At 33.8% G+C, this 16,539-nt stretch overlaps 1 protein-coding gene across 1 annotated transcript in view; it reads right to left on the minus strand.

Moving 5' to 3' along the window:
• LOC118742893 (potassium channel subfamily T member 2) overlaps positions 1–16,539 on the minus strand; it is a gene marked incomplete at its 5' end in the record, with an annotated part of 163,069 nt that overhangs the window by 3,264 nt on the left and 143,266 nt on the right. The window contains 4 exon segments of the mRNA XM_036475311.1: positions 338–665; positions 1,436–1,641; positions 7,071–7,238; positions 15,493–15,624. Of these exon segments, the coding sequence (XP_036331204.1) occupies positions 338–665; positions 1,436–1,641; positions 7,071–7,238; positions 15,493–15,624 (834 nt within the window).

Genomic DNA, 16,539 nt, shown 5'->3' on the forward strand with positions numbered 1-16,539 from the left:
CGCTTATTTCTTAAATCAATCAAATAACGATCAATTACAAGATTAAAACATAATTGAATAAAACCAATAAAAATTCCAATAAAAACTATTAAATAAAACTTAAACATTGATAAAGGGAAAGTAAAAAGTGTAAAAATATGAAACCGTTATTGCTGTACATTGTGTTGGACGATATAGACAGGCAGTTAGAAATGATAAAGAGTGAAGAAAAATTCAAACGAAACAAAACAAAACAAAACACAATACACACGAGTATACAGGTGTCAAGCCAGTGACGGTAAAGGTAACAAATGAAAAGTGTTAACGCCATTGGATAAATGGATAAATAGTAGCCAACCCGCAATGAATTGCTCCGGCCGCGCTGCGCGCCAACAACCGTCGGACTGTCGGGTAGAGAAAGAGAATTGGATTTAATTTGTTGTATTGGCGGCGAGCAGCGTGGCGAACCATACCCGGCCAACGTCTGGACGCTTTGCATTTGCATCGGATTAAGACCGGCTAAGCCGGAGCCGCGACGTGAGCCGGCACCCTGTGTTGCATTAACGTTTGTACCGCAAGCGGCACCCAAATTGATATTCGAACAGAAGGATATGTTTGATTTGCGGCGCGAATTGTGACGTTCGAACGTTTTTTGCGCTGAAAATGGTGATGGTCGTACTAGATAGCTGCAAAGAGAAAACGAAGAAAAAAAAGAATGTCAAAATGTCAAAATAAAAACAAAAACTCAAATATATGTATGTATACGGGTCAATCCATGTCCAATCGACGAATGAATTTTGGTCAGAAGTTTTGATCTTATAGTTATGAAAATAGTTCTCATCTCAATTTCGGGGTGATAATTCGGCACTAAAAAAATATATATACCCAAAAAAAAAAAAAAAAAACCGGAAAAAATACAGAATTTTGAAATTTAAAAAACTGTAAAATCAAAAATTTACATGGATAAATTTTTAGCTAATTTTTTTAGTGATAATTTTTTAGTACAGAAATTTTCAAGAATTTTTTTTAATATAAATTTTTGAACTTTGAATTTTTTTGCAAATTCTTAAGTAAAATATAAAATATAAAAATTAATCGAAAAATAATAAAATTATATAATTTTTAAATTTAAAAAACGTTAAAGCAAAAACTCATATATATTTTTAGCTAACTTTTTTATCTGAAAGATGCTGGAATTTTAAGATTTTTTTTTTTTACATAAATATTAGAACTTGAACTTTAAAATACAATTTTTCCCAAACTCCAACTTAAAAATACATAAATTAGTTTTTGAGCTATTCAGAAAATAAACTTGCAACATTCCGGAAATTGTTAAATTTAGAATTTTACTTAATTTTGAAATAAAGTTCTGACCAAAATTCACCCAAATCTAAAATATATTTTACAATAACAGTCGCTTTCAAATTAATTTTAAGCTTGGCCATTCTCCACCTACATGACATCGCCTTCCTCCAATTTGAGATCACAGCTCGGATTGATTATCACATATGAGAGATGATTGCGCTTCTCGCTCACGTCGTCATAGTCGTTTGTTGGCAAATTCAACGAATCCATGCGGCTGCGCACCAAATTCGCTATTTCGGCACGTTCAATTTGTTGTGCATGATTGTTGCGTGCCTCATCGGCCAAATTGATTGAATACTGAAAAAACATAGAAGACTGCTGTACGATTAGTCTACTTAGTTCGGTTTGGGTTAAGAGTAGCACACTACGTTTGCATGGGTAAATATTTTTAGGGTATTCTGGTATGTATGTATGCACGCTATTTCTCTAAAGTTACATATGTATAAGTACATGGTACATACGTGGATGCAAATACGAGATATGTAATTAGGTATTAACTACCAAATAGAAGTGATTTCGTGAGCATCTAGACATCGCATCGCATTGTGAATAGAATAATAGGTAAGTATTTATTTAGTATGCATAGTTTTTTTTCTATATTGTAGCACTCGATCTGGCAGTCTCCGTGATTTGGTGTTTGTTTTTCATTCCCTTCTAAGAAGCATTAACATTCGCGCAGTAGCAAACGAGTAATATATCCAACAGTAGTATCTTATCATTATTAGTTAGATATTCTTTGTATTTATTCAAATATTGTCGAGGCACACTAACTCTACAAATCTACCTGTTGAGCATACCTTTTCAACATTTTCTTGATGCAATGCAAAGTGCAAGAATTCATTCATTATTTTTACAGTATTCTACTTCTATGTACAAGCTTTAAGTGTTAAAATACAAGTTTTCATTATATAGCATATAGAATTCAATACCTACCTTTTGCGGTATACATACATATGTGTATGAAGATAGCTGATTCATTAACTTTACATATGTACATATGTACATGATAACTGTATACATATATTATAGTTCAATAATAAAAAGTATAACACTGTGCGCCAGTAAACTATGCGCACAAAAAATTAATAAACCAAACAACTTTAATATTTTTATTTCAATAGAGTTATCGAGCTTTGTAGGACCATTTTTGTTTTTTAGGAAAAATGGAAAAACCAACAAAGTTTAAGCGGTAGAAGTTGTAGCTACTATTTCGCAGATTGCCACATCTCCTCCTCGGACTTTTTTCTCCAGAATGCTGCAGGAATCGAACCCGCATCATAGATGTGCAAAGCCAGCGACTATAACCACTGAGTTATGCACTGCCCGTAAACTATTGCGGCTAATCCATTTTCTCATTGAACCTACTACTATCAAGTGCAGTTGATTCGCTGCTATTTAGTGTTTTTAAATTCTATAGAATTTTCTCATTCACTTAGAACCCGCGCTGTTGTTTTTCGTTGCCATAATTTTTGAAAAAATTATTTTTTGAAGTAATCATATCTTAAAAATTTCATAGTCCTTTAAAAAAATCATATATTTGACCCACAGTATTATGTTTTTTGAAATTTTTTTTTATTTTCGTCGCACGGTATTTTCTACGTACCAGTGCTGGACCTATTGAATTGATCTCAACATTCACTAACAGAATATTATCTTATGAAGTACTTTCTAGCCAATTTGGGTTTTGGTTTAATCTGACATCCACACGCTGCCGTTCAGCTAAAAGCAGAAGATCTAGTCGGAACTTATCCTGAAGATTTAGAAGATGCTGTAGCAGAACTCTCTGCTTTGTCACCACAATTTAAAAAAAAAAGTATCAATAATCAGTTAAACGTACTTTAGATTACATCATTGTAGATGATGATCTTTGTTCAACATTCATTAATGCTGAAATAGCAAGTGACAATGACCTGCAGTGGTGAAGGCCAATTCCATTTTTGTGACTGACTGATTTTTGTGGAAAGCAGGGACGGCAAAAATGCTAAAATAAACTTACAGCATTTTAAGGTAGTTACTTATCTTGTTAGTAGTTTAACGGCGAACCATGCTAAATAAGAACCCCATATAGCAGCCATACAGAAGCCTATGTGGAATGTATATGTGGACTGGATGACTGAGTCAACATTCTATTTTACGAAAACTCGCTCAGATCGAACGCTTACAGTGTCCTACCAGTGACAGAACTTCTGAAATTTTGATCTCAGGACTTAGTTGTTGTAAGGCTGAGCTTCAGGGAGAAAGTGGTGTTTGAATTAACTATAATTGCCGAGTATAGTGGTCAACTTCAAACTGTAGAGTCCTAAGTGAGAATACTAGCTTGCTGTACCACTAAGAATTCGACTCTCCCCCATGGCATTGATGAGGTGGTGGTTAAAGAAATTGGTGTTTTCACGTCAGTTTGGGGGAAATTTTTCCGAATTATGACAGATAAAAAAGCATCAGAAATTCACGAGGGATTTAGGGAAATTTTTAAACCGCTCCCTTTGAACAAAATGATGAAACAAATCGCTAGGTAAAGGCATTCCGCCTATTTTACTCAAAAAGAAGATGCCCAAAATGAATTTTCAATGCGTTGCTTGCATTGTTTAACCATAATTGTAGACCATAACTGGAAACCTGAACTCGAGTTGGGCTAAGTGAAGTATTAAAGTGTAATCCTAGTTACAACTTTTGTGGCTGTTTCACGTTTAACAAAGGGTCTCCAATGTTCTAATTACCTTCCAAAAATTTAAACAGGCATTTGCTAAGAGATAGAGAGAGAGAGTCTATCGAGTCTACGCCGAATGCACTGATAAACCTATCGTTACTTATTTTCTACGTACATATATCACCTGTAGGCTTAAAAGAAATGGATACCGATATGACACAGTGTGTAATGACACACAAATTTCTGTATGCAGCGGCCTATGCGTTAATTTCCTTTCAGCGTAATAGGATAGTCTTTGATGAGGATATAGTACAGTGTGGAATTATTTGCAGTTTTGTAGCCCATTAATTGTAGTATAATGAAATGCAAGTTTTAAGTTTGTAAAAAAACCCATTGCTTTTTGTGTTTTTGTTTGGTTGAATTTTTTCCGATTTCAAATTTTTTCAATATGGAGCTTAAAAAGCTTAAGCGTAATGTGTGTGCCAAATTTGGTTGAGATCGGTTAAGTAGTTTTTGAGATACACATATGTATGTGATATATGTAAGTGGGCGGTGCCACGTCCATTTTTCTAAAATTTTTGGAAAACCAATTTTTTGCTAAAGAGCGATTGTATATATCAATTTTGAATAAATATTTCTGAATTCCTTAGCGACATTTTTAAGTATTTAAGAAATGTCGCCTAACTTCGACAATTTTAATGCGATTGCAATAAATAGCTATCAGTTTGTTTAAAAATAGATTTAATTTTAGATAGTACTACATATTTTGAGGTGGAAATTATCGATGGCCAAAATTAAATTTTTTTTTTTTAACCCTATAAAAATCCCAACAAGCTAAGTCCGATAATAGATTATTATATAACATTTTAAAGGCCTATATATACTCTTCTCAGATCAGATTCGTTCTTTGAAATCTAATCAAAAATAATTATACAACAACTCATAAAAATAATTATTCAAAAACTCATACATTTTATTTTTTGAAGCAAATCGACAGGTCGCGACCTAAAAATGACCTTTAAAAATTTATTAAAAAAAGGCAATCGAATATTTCTCATAAAAACGAATAAAATTGGGTGGTAGAGTCTGGAAATTTCCAAAAAAAAATAAGCATTTTCGATGGGCACCCTACTGTACATACTTTATACTTATTCACAAAAGCATACTATAAACATATGCACTGAGGAGCAAAACCGGAACAATAGTACATAATGTGAATTTTCTTGCAACATATTCGCAATATATGAAGACTTTTTTGTAATCTAGTTTCGGAATTCACATTTCCAATGTTTATTTCATCAGAAGGCCTTAAAAACAATAATTAATACAAGCAGATAAAAAAGAAAATTGCAAAAAAACGTAGCAACTAGATTGTCCCAGTTTTGCATCCGACAGAAAATTTTACCATTTGCTTGACTTTTAATAAATTGGCCATAACCAATTTGAATATTTTAGCTTTTATGGGATACTTTTGCACAGGTTTTAGACGAAATCTGTTGAGAACGCGCATCGGTTTTCTTCAACGCCATGCCCAAGGTCTTGCATGCGATTGGGCGAATTTTCGCAATTGAACAGTAGCATTTTCAAACAATTCCATAAGTTTTCTGTTGAATCAATTCTGGGCTTTACGCAGGTCACTCCATGATTATAAAATCTTGGGATTTATACCTATTTGGCCCCAGTTTCGGAGGATATTTCTGACCCTTGTCCTGGTAAAATTAATAAAAGTCTGCGAAAAATATCCTCAGAAATTGCCAAATTCTTTGAAAATGCTCATTTGTTGTCGATTTTACCACAGTTCTTACTCCCCAAGGCGTAACACGGCCCTACATCATTAAATGTACACATACAAACTTAATAGCTTAAATATTTTGGGATGTTAGGCGTATCTCTGATGCAGGTGCACAGCACTTGAACCAATATTTCGACTGAAAACGTTTAATTTTATCCTTAGAGTTAAAAAATTAAGGGCCGCGCCCTAATCAATAGTAAATTTTGGTGGAATAATGTGGTCGTTTATGAAGAACTTGTAAATTACCGCTTCAAAATAATACCAATCCAATGTTTTTTCTTAGTAAAAATGCGTTTCTGAAAAAAAAATTTTCTGGATGTCAAAGCAGGCTTTCTCCTCTTTATCTTTGTGCTGCAATAACTTGTTCCCATGTCTTACATAATGTCCAGTTACTTGCTTTGTGGTGATAAAACAGTAATTTTTGATTTTGAACCAAAGTTTTTTGGCATTTAGAGACCCTCCAATATGCCTAGCCTAGCAAATTGCAATTTTTTGTGGTCTCTTGATCTTGCAGACTGAGGTCCGCCCTTTTATCGCTTGTTTAGATAACCATATAACGGACATTCGGCCGATATGATTTCTTTCTTTATAGCGTAGTCTTTCTGACCGTTTTGCAAAAACTTTAAATTCTTTTTGCTTGGGTTGTGCACTTAAAGCACTCACAGCGAAAATCTCACGCGTCTTGATTACAAAATTGCAGGAAATTAGCCAGAACTCCTCTTTGAATTATAAATTTCAGCAAATACTAAGAGGGTGCAAAACTGGAACAATCCAGTTCGTTTTTGTTTGGTAATTTTTTTCTGAGTTTCCATATGCGAATCTTAAAATTTGTATGGTCAAACGTTTAGTTAAACATCGGTAAGGCGAAATGCAAGTTTGAATTACCATAAAGTAAATAAACTGAAGAAGTACATTACCACAAAGTTAACTTTCCGTTCTATTGTTTCAGTTTTGCTCTTCAGTGTATACATACGCACGTAAATACGTTGTTAATATGTTATTATACGCTATTATATATAAATACGTATTTATGACCTTAATTGATACAATACAAATGTATTGCAATTTAAAAACAAAAATTCTAAATATGTAGAATTTAAGTGCACAATTTTTTTTGCAAACATTTCTCTTACATACTAAAAAGACTTAAGCACACACAAGTACCTGCAAGCATACATTTAGGCGTTCAGCAAACGGGGTACACAATGCATTTTCACACTTTGTGAATTCTTTGCTTTCTGTGGTGGTGTGGTATGTGCATTATAATCTATTCTGCTATGTACTTACTGAGGAGCCTTTCCGTTCCGAACAGCCACCCAAACAGGTGGTTGATTTCTGTTGTGATGGATGGCTTTGATGATGATGACCAGATGCCGAAGGCGGTCGGTATGTAACGCCACGAAGGACCTCGCTGCTGTCCTTCGTCGAATCGGGTGTACCCGCTTCTTCGTCGTACTGTACCGGCACCATAATATTTACAACATATGGCGATCGGTCGTTTGGTTGATTAGTTGATTAGTAGTAGTGGCGAGTAGAGTTACACATTGGCGTGTATTTTATTTATTTAGTTTTTTTTTTTTTGCATTTGGTAAATGTAGTTTTGTAGCATTAATGTAAATGTTAGATACAAAATGAATTTTTAATTGAGTTAAAAGTTTTTTAATTGAGAATGTACATTTTGGTGTTTCTTTGAAATACGTAAAAATTAAGTAAAAGGAGTAAAATGGAGTTATGTATTATGTTAAATAGAAAGAAAAAAAATACATATGCACACACATATACGTACAAAATATTTGACATGCATTGTAGGTTAGTATTGGGGAACAAAATTCATTTTGCTTGACGTACGAAAAAAAAAACTCGTTGTTAGTTACTTCAAACTCACATTTAGAATAAAATAGAAAAAAATGTATGTAAACAGTTGTCAATGAATTCGAAGATATTGCGTGGGAAATGAGGTTCGATTCGATGTATTGAACTTTTTTTTTTACAATAAGTGGATATCAACTTTCCGCGTCAAATTTGCTAAAACGAATTTTGTAAAAGTTAATTTTTTTTTTAATGGTAATGAGGTGTTCCTTCTCTTCAACATAGAATCTCCAAATGTCTGTACTTCAAGGGCCAAGCATGTCGTGTTTTAAGGTTCTTCATACTTAGCATTGAGCTCTTTTGTCACTGAAGCAAAGGAACTTCTTTGGGTGATTGTGTCCTTCTACCTCTACAATTTCCTAGAATATCTCTATGTCCTGGGACACATTTGGTGCTAATATCTTTTATAGCTGCCAGGAGTTCCTGTGCAACCTTGGATCTTAGCATTACCGCGTTCGTTGATGTGATGGCCGCCTGACTATTCGAGAAGAATTTAATCGTAGTCTTCGTAGTCTGATAAACGCTACAATGTTCCGGAATTCGGACGGATAATTCCAGTTCTAATTCTTTAGAAAAAACTCCATATCCCCCTTCTTCTTGGTCTTGGGGCTTGCCACTTTCTACTTGACGCGATATTGTGTGGCCAATATTGGAGTTCAAAGAAAATCGTAACAGTATAATTTCCTGAGCAAGACGGTATATTTTTTATTCGTTAGGGAATTATTTCGATCTCAAGTACAAGCTTGGCTGGTTTATTAGATAAACTACTGCAGAGATTTATTATATACATAAATGCATGTAAGTAAGTAATATTCATAAAATATATGTACACTAACGGAAATAAGTATTGGCACAGCGAATTTTTCACAACATATGCAACAATTTTTATTCTAATATTTTTCCGCAAATATTTTATAAAAATATAAAAATATTCTACATTGAAAAATATAAAAATATGATTTTTAAACTTTGTGCAAAGCTCGCGAATATTCAATAAATTTTCAACTTTTAAATGAGTTTTTTTAGAATTTTTAGAGTATGCAGATTTGCAGCCCAATAAATTTTAGTGTGTTAAAGTGCAAGTGTGAAGTAGCTACGAATTACCGTTGATTTTTGGCAATTTTTTCACGCAGTTTCTTTCATACAAAAAAATAAATAAAATTTTGAAAATACTTTGTATGGAAAAAATGCAAAACAACTTTAACAAAAAAATTCTCAAAAAATCAATGAGATTTTGATTAACTCCGAACGTGCATATTTTATTCTAGAATGGGCTACAAAACTGCATACTCAAGAAAATTCTAAAAAATCTGATTAAAAAGTCGAAAATTTGCATGAAAATTTATAGAATTTTTGCGAGTTCTGCACAAGGTATAGAAATTACATTTTTATGTTTTTTGTATTAAAAAAAAAATACGAAAAAATATTAGAATAGAAATTGGTGCTTACATTGTGAACAACTTGCTGTGCCAATACTTTTTTCCGGCAGTGTATGAACATATTTCTACATATATGTGTGTGATTGGTATGTATACATACGTATGCGTGTGGATTTTTGTTTATAATGCATGTATGTATGTATGCACGATAAAATGTAGAGAAAACAATGAATGGGTTTCGGTTTACCAAAGCTTTTCTTAGCTACAAATGTATTTTTCTAAATAAGTATGTCTACCTAACTAATTATGTATGTACAAATGTATTCGAATACTACCAAGCAATACTAAATTAAACAACGAAAACAACATTGCATTATTGTTAGTATTTCTATGAATTAAAGTTTGATCTAAGAAGCTTCAAATGAGCAAGTACAAATCGAATTCTAGTTAATTGCACCGTGTGGAGAAAACTAAAAAAAACTTCAAAACACACGAAAAAATCAATGAATTCACGAAACTACGCGCCATATATAGTATAAATGCGTTTTTTGTTTTTTCCCTCTGACGTAAGGATTTTCTTTTAAAGAACTTTCATATTTCAAAAATTTCATATAAAAATTATTTAAAAAAATCATTGCAACGTTAAATAATAGTATGGGCACTAAATGCAAGAATAGTTTTTGCGTCATAAGGACGAATAGGTATTGAAAAAGCCTTATTATTTTGTCAATTTTTTCAATTATTATTATTTTTAATAAATATTGTAAATTTTTGGGCATGTACAAAGATAAAATATAAAAGGACAATTTCAATATTTCTAAGTTCTTGTGTAGCAAAGCCTTATTATTTATTTATTTTTTTAATAAATATTGTAAATTTTTGGACGTGTACAAAGATAAAATATAAAAGGCCGATTTCAATATTTATTCGTTCTTGTGTACCAATTTTTAATTTTATTTTTTAATTTCACAGAAATTTCAAAGAATAGTTTTTGCGTCATAAAGACGAATAGGTGTTGAAAATTTTTTTAAATTTTTTATTTTTTAATAAATATTGCAAATTTGTGGACATGTAAGGAGATACAACATAAAAGGACAATTTCAATATTTATTCGTTCTTGTGTACCAATTTTTAATTTTATATTTCATTTCACAGATTATTTTCTTTCATTTGGTGTCCATATACGTTGCACTGAATTTTTAAATAATATTTATATGATTTAATTTTATCCTTGTAAATTCTACAGGATTTTTTTTTTCATTTAATACCCATGTTACTACTCTATTTCGCACTAAAATTTTTGAATAATTTATTGAACTAATTAATCTTTGAAATTTCCAAGTCCTAAAAAAGCAAATCCTGAGGGCAGAGTGTAGAACTAAAAACGCAGTTTTTATTTGGCCCATTATTTCGGGAGTATATTGACTTTTTGGTGTGTAAAATTTACTGTCGTACGGTGGTATAGAAAAAAATTAAAAAAAAAAAAACAAAAAAAGTGTGTAAAAAATAAAAAAATTAGAAAAATCACGTATGAGGTCTTAAGCCTAAAATCCAAATTATCCAAATTTTAGAGTTAAGAATTTTAATACTATAAAACTAAGAGCGCTTATCTGTTAAAAAAAAAAAAAAATTTACTAAGACAGAATGTGATTTTTAAACTCAAATTAAAATAAAAAAAATTAAAACTTACATAAAAAGCCTAAGAAGCGGATGCGGTTTTAAGCAACAAGCAACAAAAGGAAAAGTAAGCGCAGGCGGTGAGTATATATGTACATAAGTATGTTACAAACAGCCATGCACTTTTTGAAACAAAAAAAAAAAAGGGTTTTGAAAAGGCAAACAGCCACTCATGCCAGCTATGTACATACTAAGTATGTATGTACAAACGTTCTCGAAATATTGCAACACATGCAACTTTTTTGTTCAGAAGCACAAATAAATTAAGCTTAGCATTTTGATAACTCCATTTTGAAAACGACTAATTAACAGAAGCGAAAATATATTTTCATTTTTATATATTTATGTATGTATGTAGTTTATATACAATATACTCAGCAGCGACAAAATAAGCAGAGAGAGAGAGAGAGATAAATAGAGACTCACTGCGTGCGTGTGCGCTAGTATCACAGGTCAAGTCCAATATACTTTACATATTTACGTATAGAGTTTATTTTACTTTACAATATTTTAATTTTAATATTTTTTCTGGATTTTAAATAAATTCATGTAGAGCTTTCGATTTTATTTAGTTCTAAAATAATTTTGCTTGAATTTCTGAAATGCAATAGCCAATGACTTAATTTTTTTTTCACTTTCGATAGCAATTGTTTGCTGGCAGATAAATACTGTTTCATGTGTGTAGCAATGGAGTTCGGGCAAGTTTAAGGCGAGATGCAATAAGAAATGTAAATATTTTACATATGTACAGACATTCATACATATGCATGTATGTAATATTAAAAGAAAATAAATTGTGTTTTAGTGTGTGGTAGAAACGCCAGTAGCGTGCATTTAAAATGTTGCACAGAATTTAGAAAACAAAACAAAAAATAAAATAAAAATATTTTTGAAACTTTTTGCGAAATTAAACGAAAGAAAATTGATCAATTGGCTTATAAAATTACAACAAATGTTTAAAAACAGAACAACGTTTAAATACAATGGTTGCCAATTGAGGATAATTAAAAAAACAAAAAAACAACTTAACAAAAAAACTAGCCTAAACTAAAAAAAAATTTAAGCAAAGCAAATATTGTTACTTAAATATCAATTTTATAAATCATTTTTAGATATCGCTTTGAATAGGCAAAAGTAATTTTTTTTTTCAAAAAAGCAGTTTAAGTAGTTAAAAGATTTTTAAAATCTAAAAAAAAATCTATTATTAAATTGGTTAGATATCATTTTATATACCATTTCAGTATACAAGTATATTAGTTTACTGCGATATTCATTACAAAACTATTACAAAAATCTTATATTTACGAGTATTTATTTAATGAAAAGAGTACTTTATTAGTAGCTAAAAGAATTGTGATAAAATTGTAAGAGGAAAAAGTTTGATAGTTTTTTTTAAGGTTTAAAATTAATTATTTCTAAGCATAGTGGAGAGGCTTAGTTTTCATTAACCCATTTACAGCCATATACATATTTGCGTACATAATTCAGTTACCATAAAATACAAGCAAAAATTAAAATATTCGTTCATAGTTTTCTTGTTTCTAATTTGTGTTTGTGAAATGGCTGGGAATTGTTTAAATAGTTTAGAGCTATTTATTTCAAAAACTTTAGGAATCATAAATGCTGCAAGGCGCAAAAAATGTATATAAAATTTAGAAAATTTAAGAAAATCGTTAAAAGATAATACATAAAACTAAGGACAAAATGCAATTAAAAAATAATTCTATTAATTTAGGGAAGTGTTTTATTTGTTGTGTCATCGTAAAATGTTTATAAATAAATCGTAAATTTTTCTCAGACAGTAAAGCTATTTAATGTAGGAAGCCGCGATTAAGGGTGACTTCGTAAATTTTTTTTGTAACATATCTACTATAATGCCGGATTTCCACTGGGTACTAAATTAAAAATAATACAATGACAAAGTTGGACAATAAAGTTCATTGTGCAAGAATAATAATCATTAATTTAGTTTCCAAGTGAAATTTGGGTAGTCCGAGAAAGGGTATCTATGGATTTTGGAACAGCTGGAGCTGAAACATTTCATTCCCCTTAGCTGCTTCTGCTTAAAATTAATTACTCCAACTGGCGATCTAAGGGTACCGATTAATTCAGGGTTGGATGAGATTTGCCAAGGTATCAAGCTAGCCATTTTCGATATTCCCATTTTATGTTTTCAAGCGCACCACCGACAGCTAATTTTCCAGCTCCGTTTATATCAGCGTACTCTATCAATCGTTCTGTTACCCTGTTGCAACACTTTAGCAATTCTTGCTTGTCTTTAGACTATGCTCTGGCTGGAGCACCCTCCCTGAGTTGACTCTATCGACGCAGTCAACCGGCTTCACCAGGCAGTAGCATACACAAGGAAAGGCAAGGCAGATAACTTTACCTCCCAAGATAGCGAGCATTTTCAGGCATACGAAACTCAAGCAAATGAATTATATCGTCACTACCGACTGCTGGATTGATGAAGTAGCCGTTAAAGCATTTAATGCTCTACAACTTCAGCTTTTATGTAAGTAAGCTGTGGCGAACCTGGAGGGGATTCGTCAAGCTCGGAGAAATGCAAGAGCCCTTTTTGGTCGGCAGTTAATGCCGTATCCCTTGGGGTATAAGTCCATAAGGTTGCAACGACATATCCACAAATAAAACCTGGAAAATTAGCCCGCAAAAGGTGATTCATATCGACCTTAAAGTGCACATCAAACCCCCCTGCACTTAATGCCACAAATATGCAGGAAACTCGCGGCCTTAAGCAAAACAGCCCGTGTGAGAGCACTGCCTTAAAAGCGCAAGGCATGTTAAACGCTTTTGACATTATTTACGGTTCCACACTACTAGAGGAAGCTGAGATATTCTCTAAACCACATCTACTAAAACGGCGTACAGCGATTTATTTACCAGTGTTGTCCACATTTGGCTGTAATATTTAGAGAAGCATTCAAGAACTAAATAAAGGGCGGTGGCCTTTCCCCACTACAGTTTAGCTTCTACTCCTTAAAGTTGAATTTAGCCACTAAGGAGAGTTTCGCAGGTCACTAACCCCGACGATGTTCCCATGTTGGTGTACGGAAGTGGCATTGCTGGCCTGTGTTTGAAAGTAATCGGTCATTTTGGTGTTTCAGCGCATAACGCCTTATCCTCTACGTTAAATACACTAATCAAATGGAGTGACACGAAGTTTGGGCACTCTAGAATTTTGAAAGATCTTCCAGAGGACTTTAGGCGCCTGGACTACACAGTCCCTCCTAGACTACTGTCATAGCTGCCGCCAAGGGGAGGAAATCGCCACTGTCCTGCTCTGCCGAGAGCTCGCCGATGCTCGTTCCTCCATTATTCTTCTGAATTTCTGGCCGAACTGGATTCAGCCAGTGTCTATGACTTTGTGCGAGATAACCCGATCTAACCTAACATATCCTCTGCATTAAAAAATCATAACCGTTCCGTTTTGTCATTTAGAGGAAGAAGGTCAAGCATCCATGTCGACAACTACTGCACTTGAAGTGGTACAGGCAAGACATAAGCGGAATTCACCTAGAGACATCTGCCTTTCAAACTCGCGCTCCGTGCATGCAGTCATCGCAAACGGTCTACCGTCGCAGGTGAAGATCTTCAGCTATCGCGAAAGACCCGTGTATTTCCGACGTAACTGGGATCAGGCGCTTGTAGATCAGTGTCGGCGAAAACGCGCAAATTCAATAGTTTTGGCTACGTGTCCTCACATCACCGCTAACGATTTGGAAGGGTCTTACACCGGCCAGCTTTGTGAGCAACGAAGGTTATTCCGTAAAGCATTGCCTATGTTGATACACAGGTGATTTGAAGATAGGTGAATGCATTGACGCCGCCATTTTGGAGCCTAGGAAATGAGAGAAGTACACTCCAAGCATGTGACTTGATAGCGCCAGTATCAAGGGAGCGGTATAATAGGAAACTTATTAGCTTGTCTAAAAAAACTAAGCTTTTCAGTAGATTCTCGTGCATCAACAATCCATTGAAGACCAAAAAATTATCTATAAAATCTCGGAATCCGGTGGAACGTTTCTTGCTGTTTCTGTGGCATTTCTGTTAACACCTCTGAGCATTAGCTCCGGCAAGACGGCAAGAATGCCTGGGTTTATCCACTCTGAAGCTAAAACATATACACTATCTTTCACCAACTAATCTACTGGAGTTCTTAAATGTGCTCGAACAGGAAGAGTTATTGTTCAGAGTAAGGAGGCACATATCCATCTAAATCTAAGTATGATTTTTGTAGTGCTTTTCTTCTATAAAATTGGAAGGGAACAATTGCTTATATGAGACACAAAGTTGGTTCCACAAGTGGGTTCGCTAACTGAAAAAAGATTCGCCCTGCTAAGATGTGGGTAATGTGGTGTGGAAGATGTAAAAAGCCAGTTCCTGCGAGGTATATTTTCTATACAAAGAAGTTAAAGCTAAATAGGTAAAAAGTCTAAAAGGTTTGAAAGTGTTGTTCTTTTTATATGTTGTTGTGTATGCACCTTATGTTTGATTGCATGTTCGTGTTATGATTGTGCTCATCATTGCTCATTCAAGATTTTTTTTTATGAAGTACGCAAGTTAGTAAGTACATAATTATTAGAAGTATTGCTGATTAAACTTGATTTTAGTTTTGTTAGAGTTTGTTGTTAATATTTGAGCGTTTTTATTGGTTTCAGTTACATACTACATACTTTGTCTGGACTCACCGATGGTCGCAAGCGCACACAGTGCTTTCCGAAAGCGGAAAAGGGTCCCCACCTCTCTACAGGTGAATTACTCACATGTGATGCTTCCGTATTCGATGTGTCCTGAGTGCGATAAATGCCAATCGGTATTTCACAAGTTGTCGAACAGAGTTTCTGATACAGTCGACCATAGGTGCGTATCCACATATCATCTTTGGTGATGCGCATCTGTGGGGCGGAGAAGGATAATTTGTGAGTCTATTATTATGCACAAATTTGCTACAAAAATAATAAAAAAATGGGGCATTCCACGCTAAGCCGGATAATTTTATTACTTATTTAATGCATTTTATTTGAAATGTAGTAAAATTTTATGTTCATAAAAATATTATCAGATTTTAAATAAGGTCATCCATAAATGGAAGTAAAATCAAACAAACAGAACGACGCGCCAGGATAGACACCGCATATTAAGCAGAGCTGACTCGCCGCGCTGCAGTTGGTTTTCCAGGTCTAAAGCCATACTGTCTGAAGGAGACTCATCCGGCATTATCGATTGCTGTTGCAAGACGACGTGCTCTCTCTACGAGAGCTTGCCTGCTTTCATAGTTGCCAACTTGGTGCTTTAAGCACTAGATTTAGTGCTTTGGCGCTACAACCGTTTTTCGGTTTGAACTGAGGCAGTAAAATACGCCAGTTACCTCTCTTCATGGCGAAGTTGCGCTAGTTGTTCATTGCGAGTTGAGACAAGTCCTTTTGCGCCTGGTCAATTCATTGTGTAGGTCATCCATGTTCTCTTTATGATCCAGTCAGCGTCATCGTTTTATTTTTATGCGCTTTACTATGTCCTTACCATTAAAAACCCCATACAGGTCATTCTATCTTTTTCGGTACCAGTCGACCGCACGGATATGGTAATAGATCTTGCGCAGAATAGCTCTCCCGAAAGAATCCAAAGCCTTCTCATATTTGTTTGCTATCTGAAATGACTGGTATGATGAAAAATTTGTAAAGCGTAATTTTCGTTCGTCGAGGGAGAGAGCTCTGGTTTTCATTGACCTACTGATCCCAAACTGGCACCTACTGCCACAAGTAATTCTTCGCTTGATTTCCAGGCTGACAGTGGACCCTAGGTAGACAAAG

This window comes from Rhagoletis pomonella, unplaced genomic scaffold, assembly GCF_013731165.1.
Source record: "Rhagoletis pomonella isolate Grant_MI unplaced genomic scaffold, Rhpom_1.0 Rhpom_scaffold_00007, whole genome shotgun sequence".
Lineage (NCBI taxonomy): Eukaryota > Metazoa > Arthropoda > Insecta > Diptera > Tephritidae > Rhagoletis > Rhagoletis pomonella.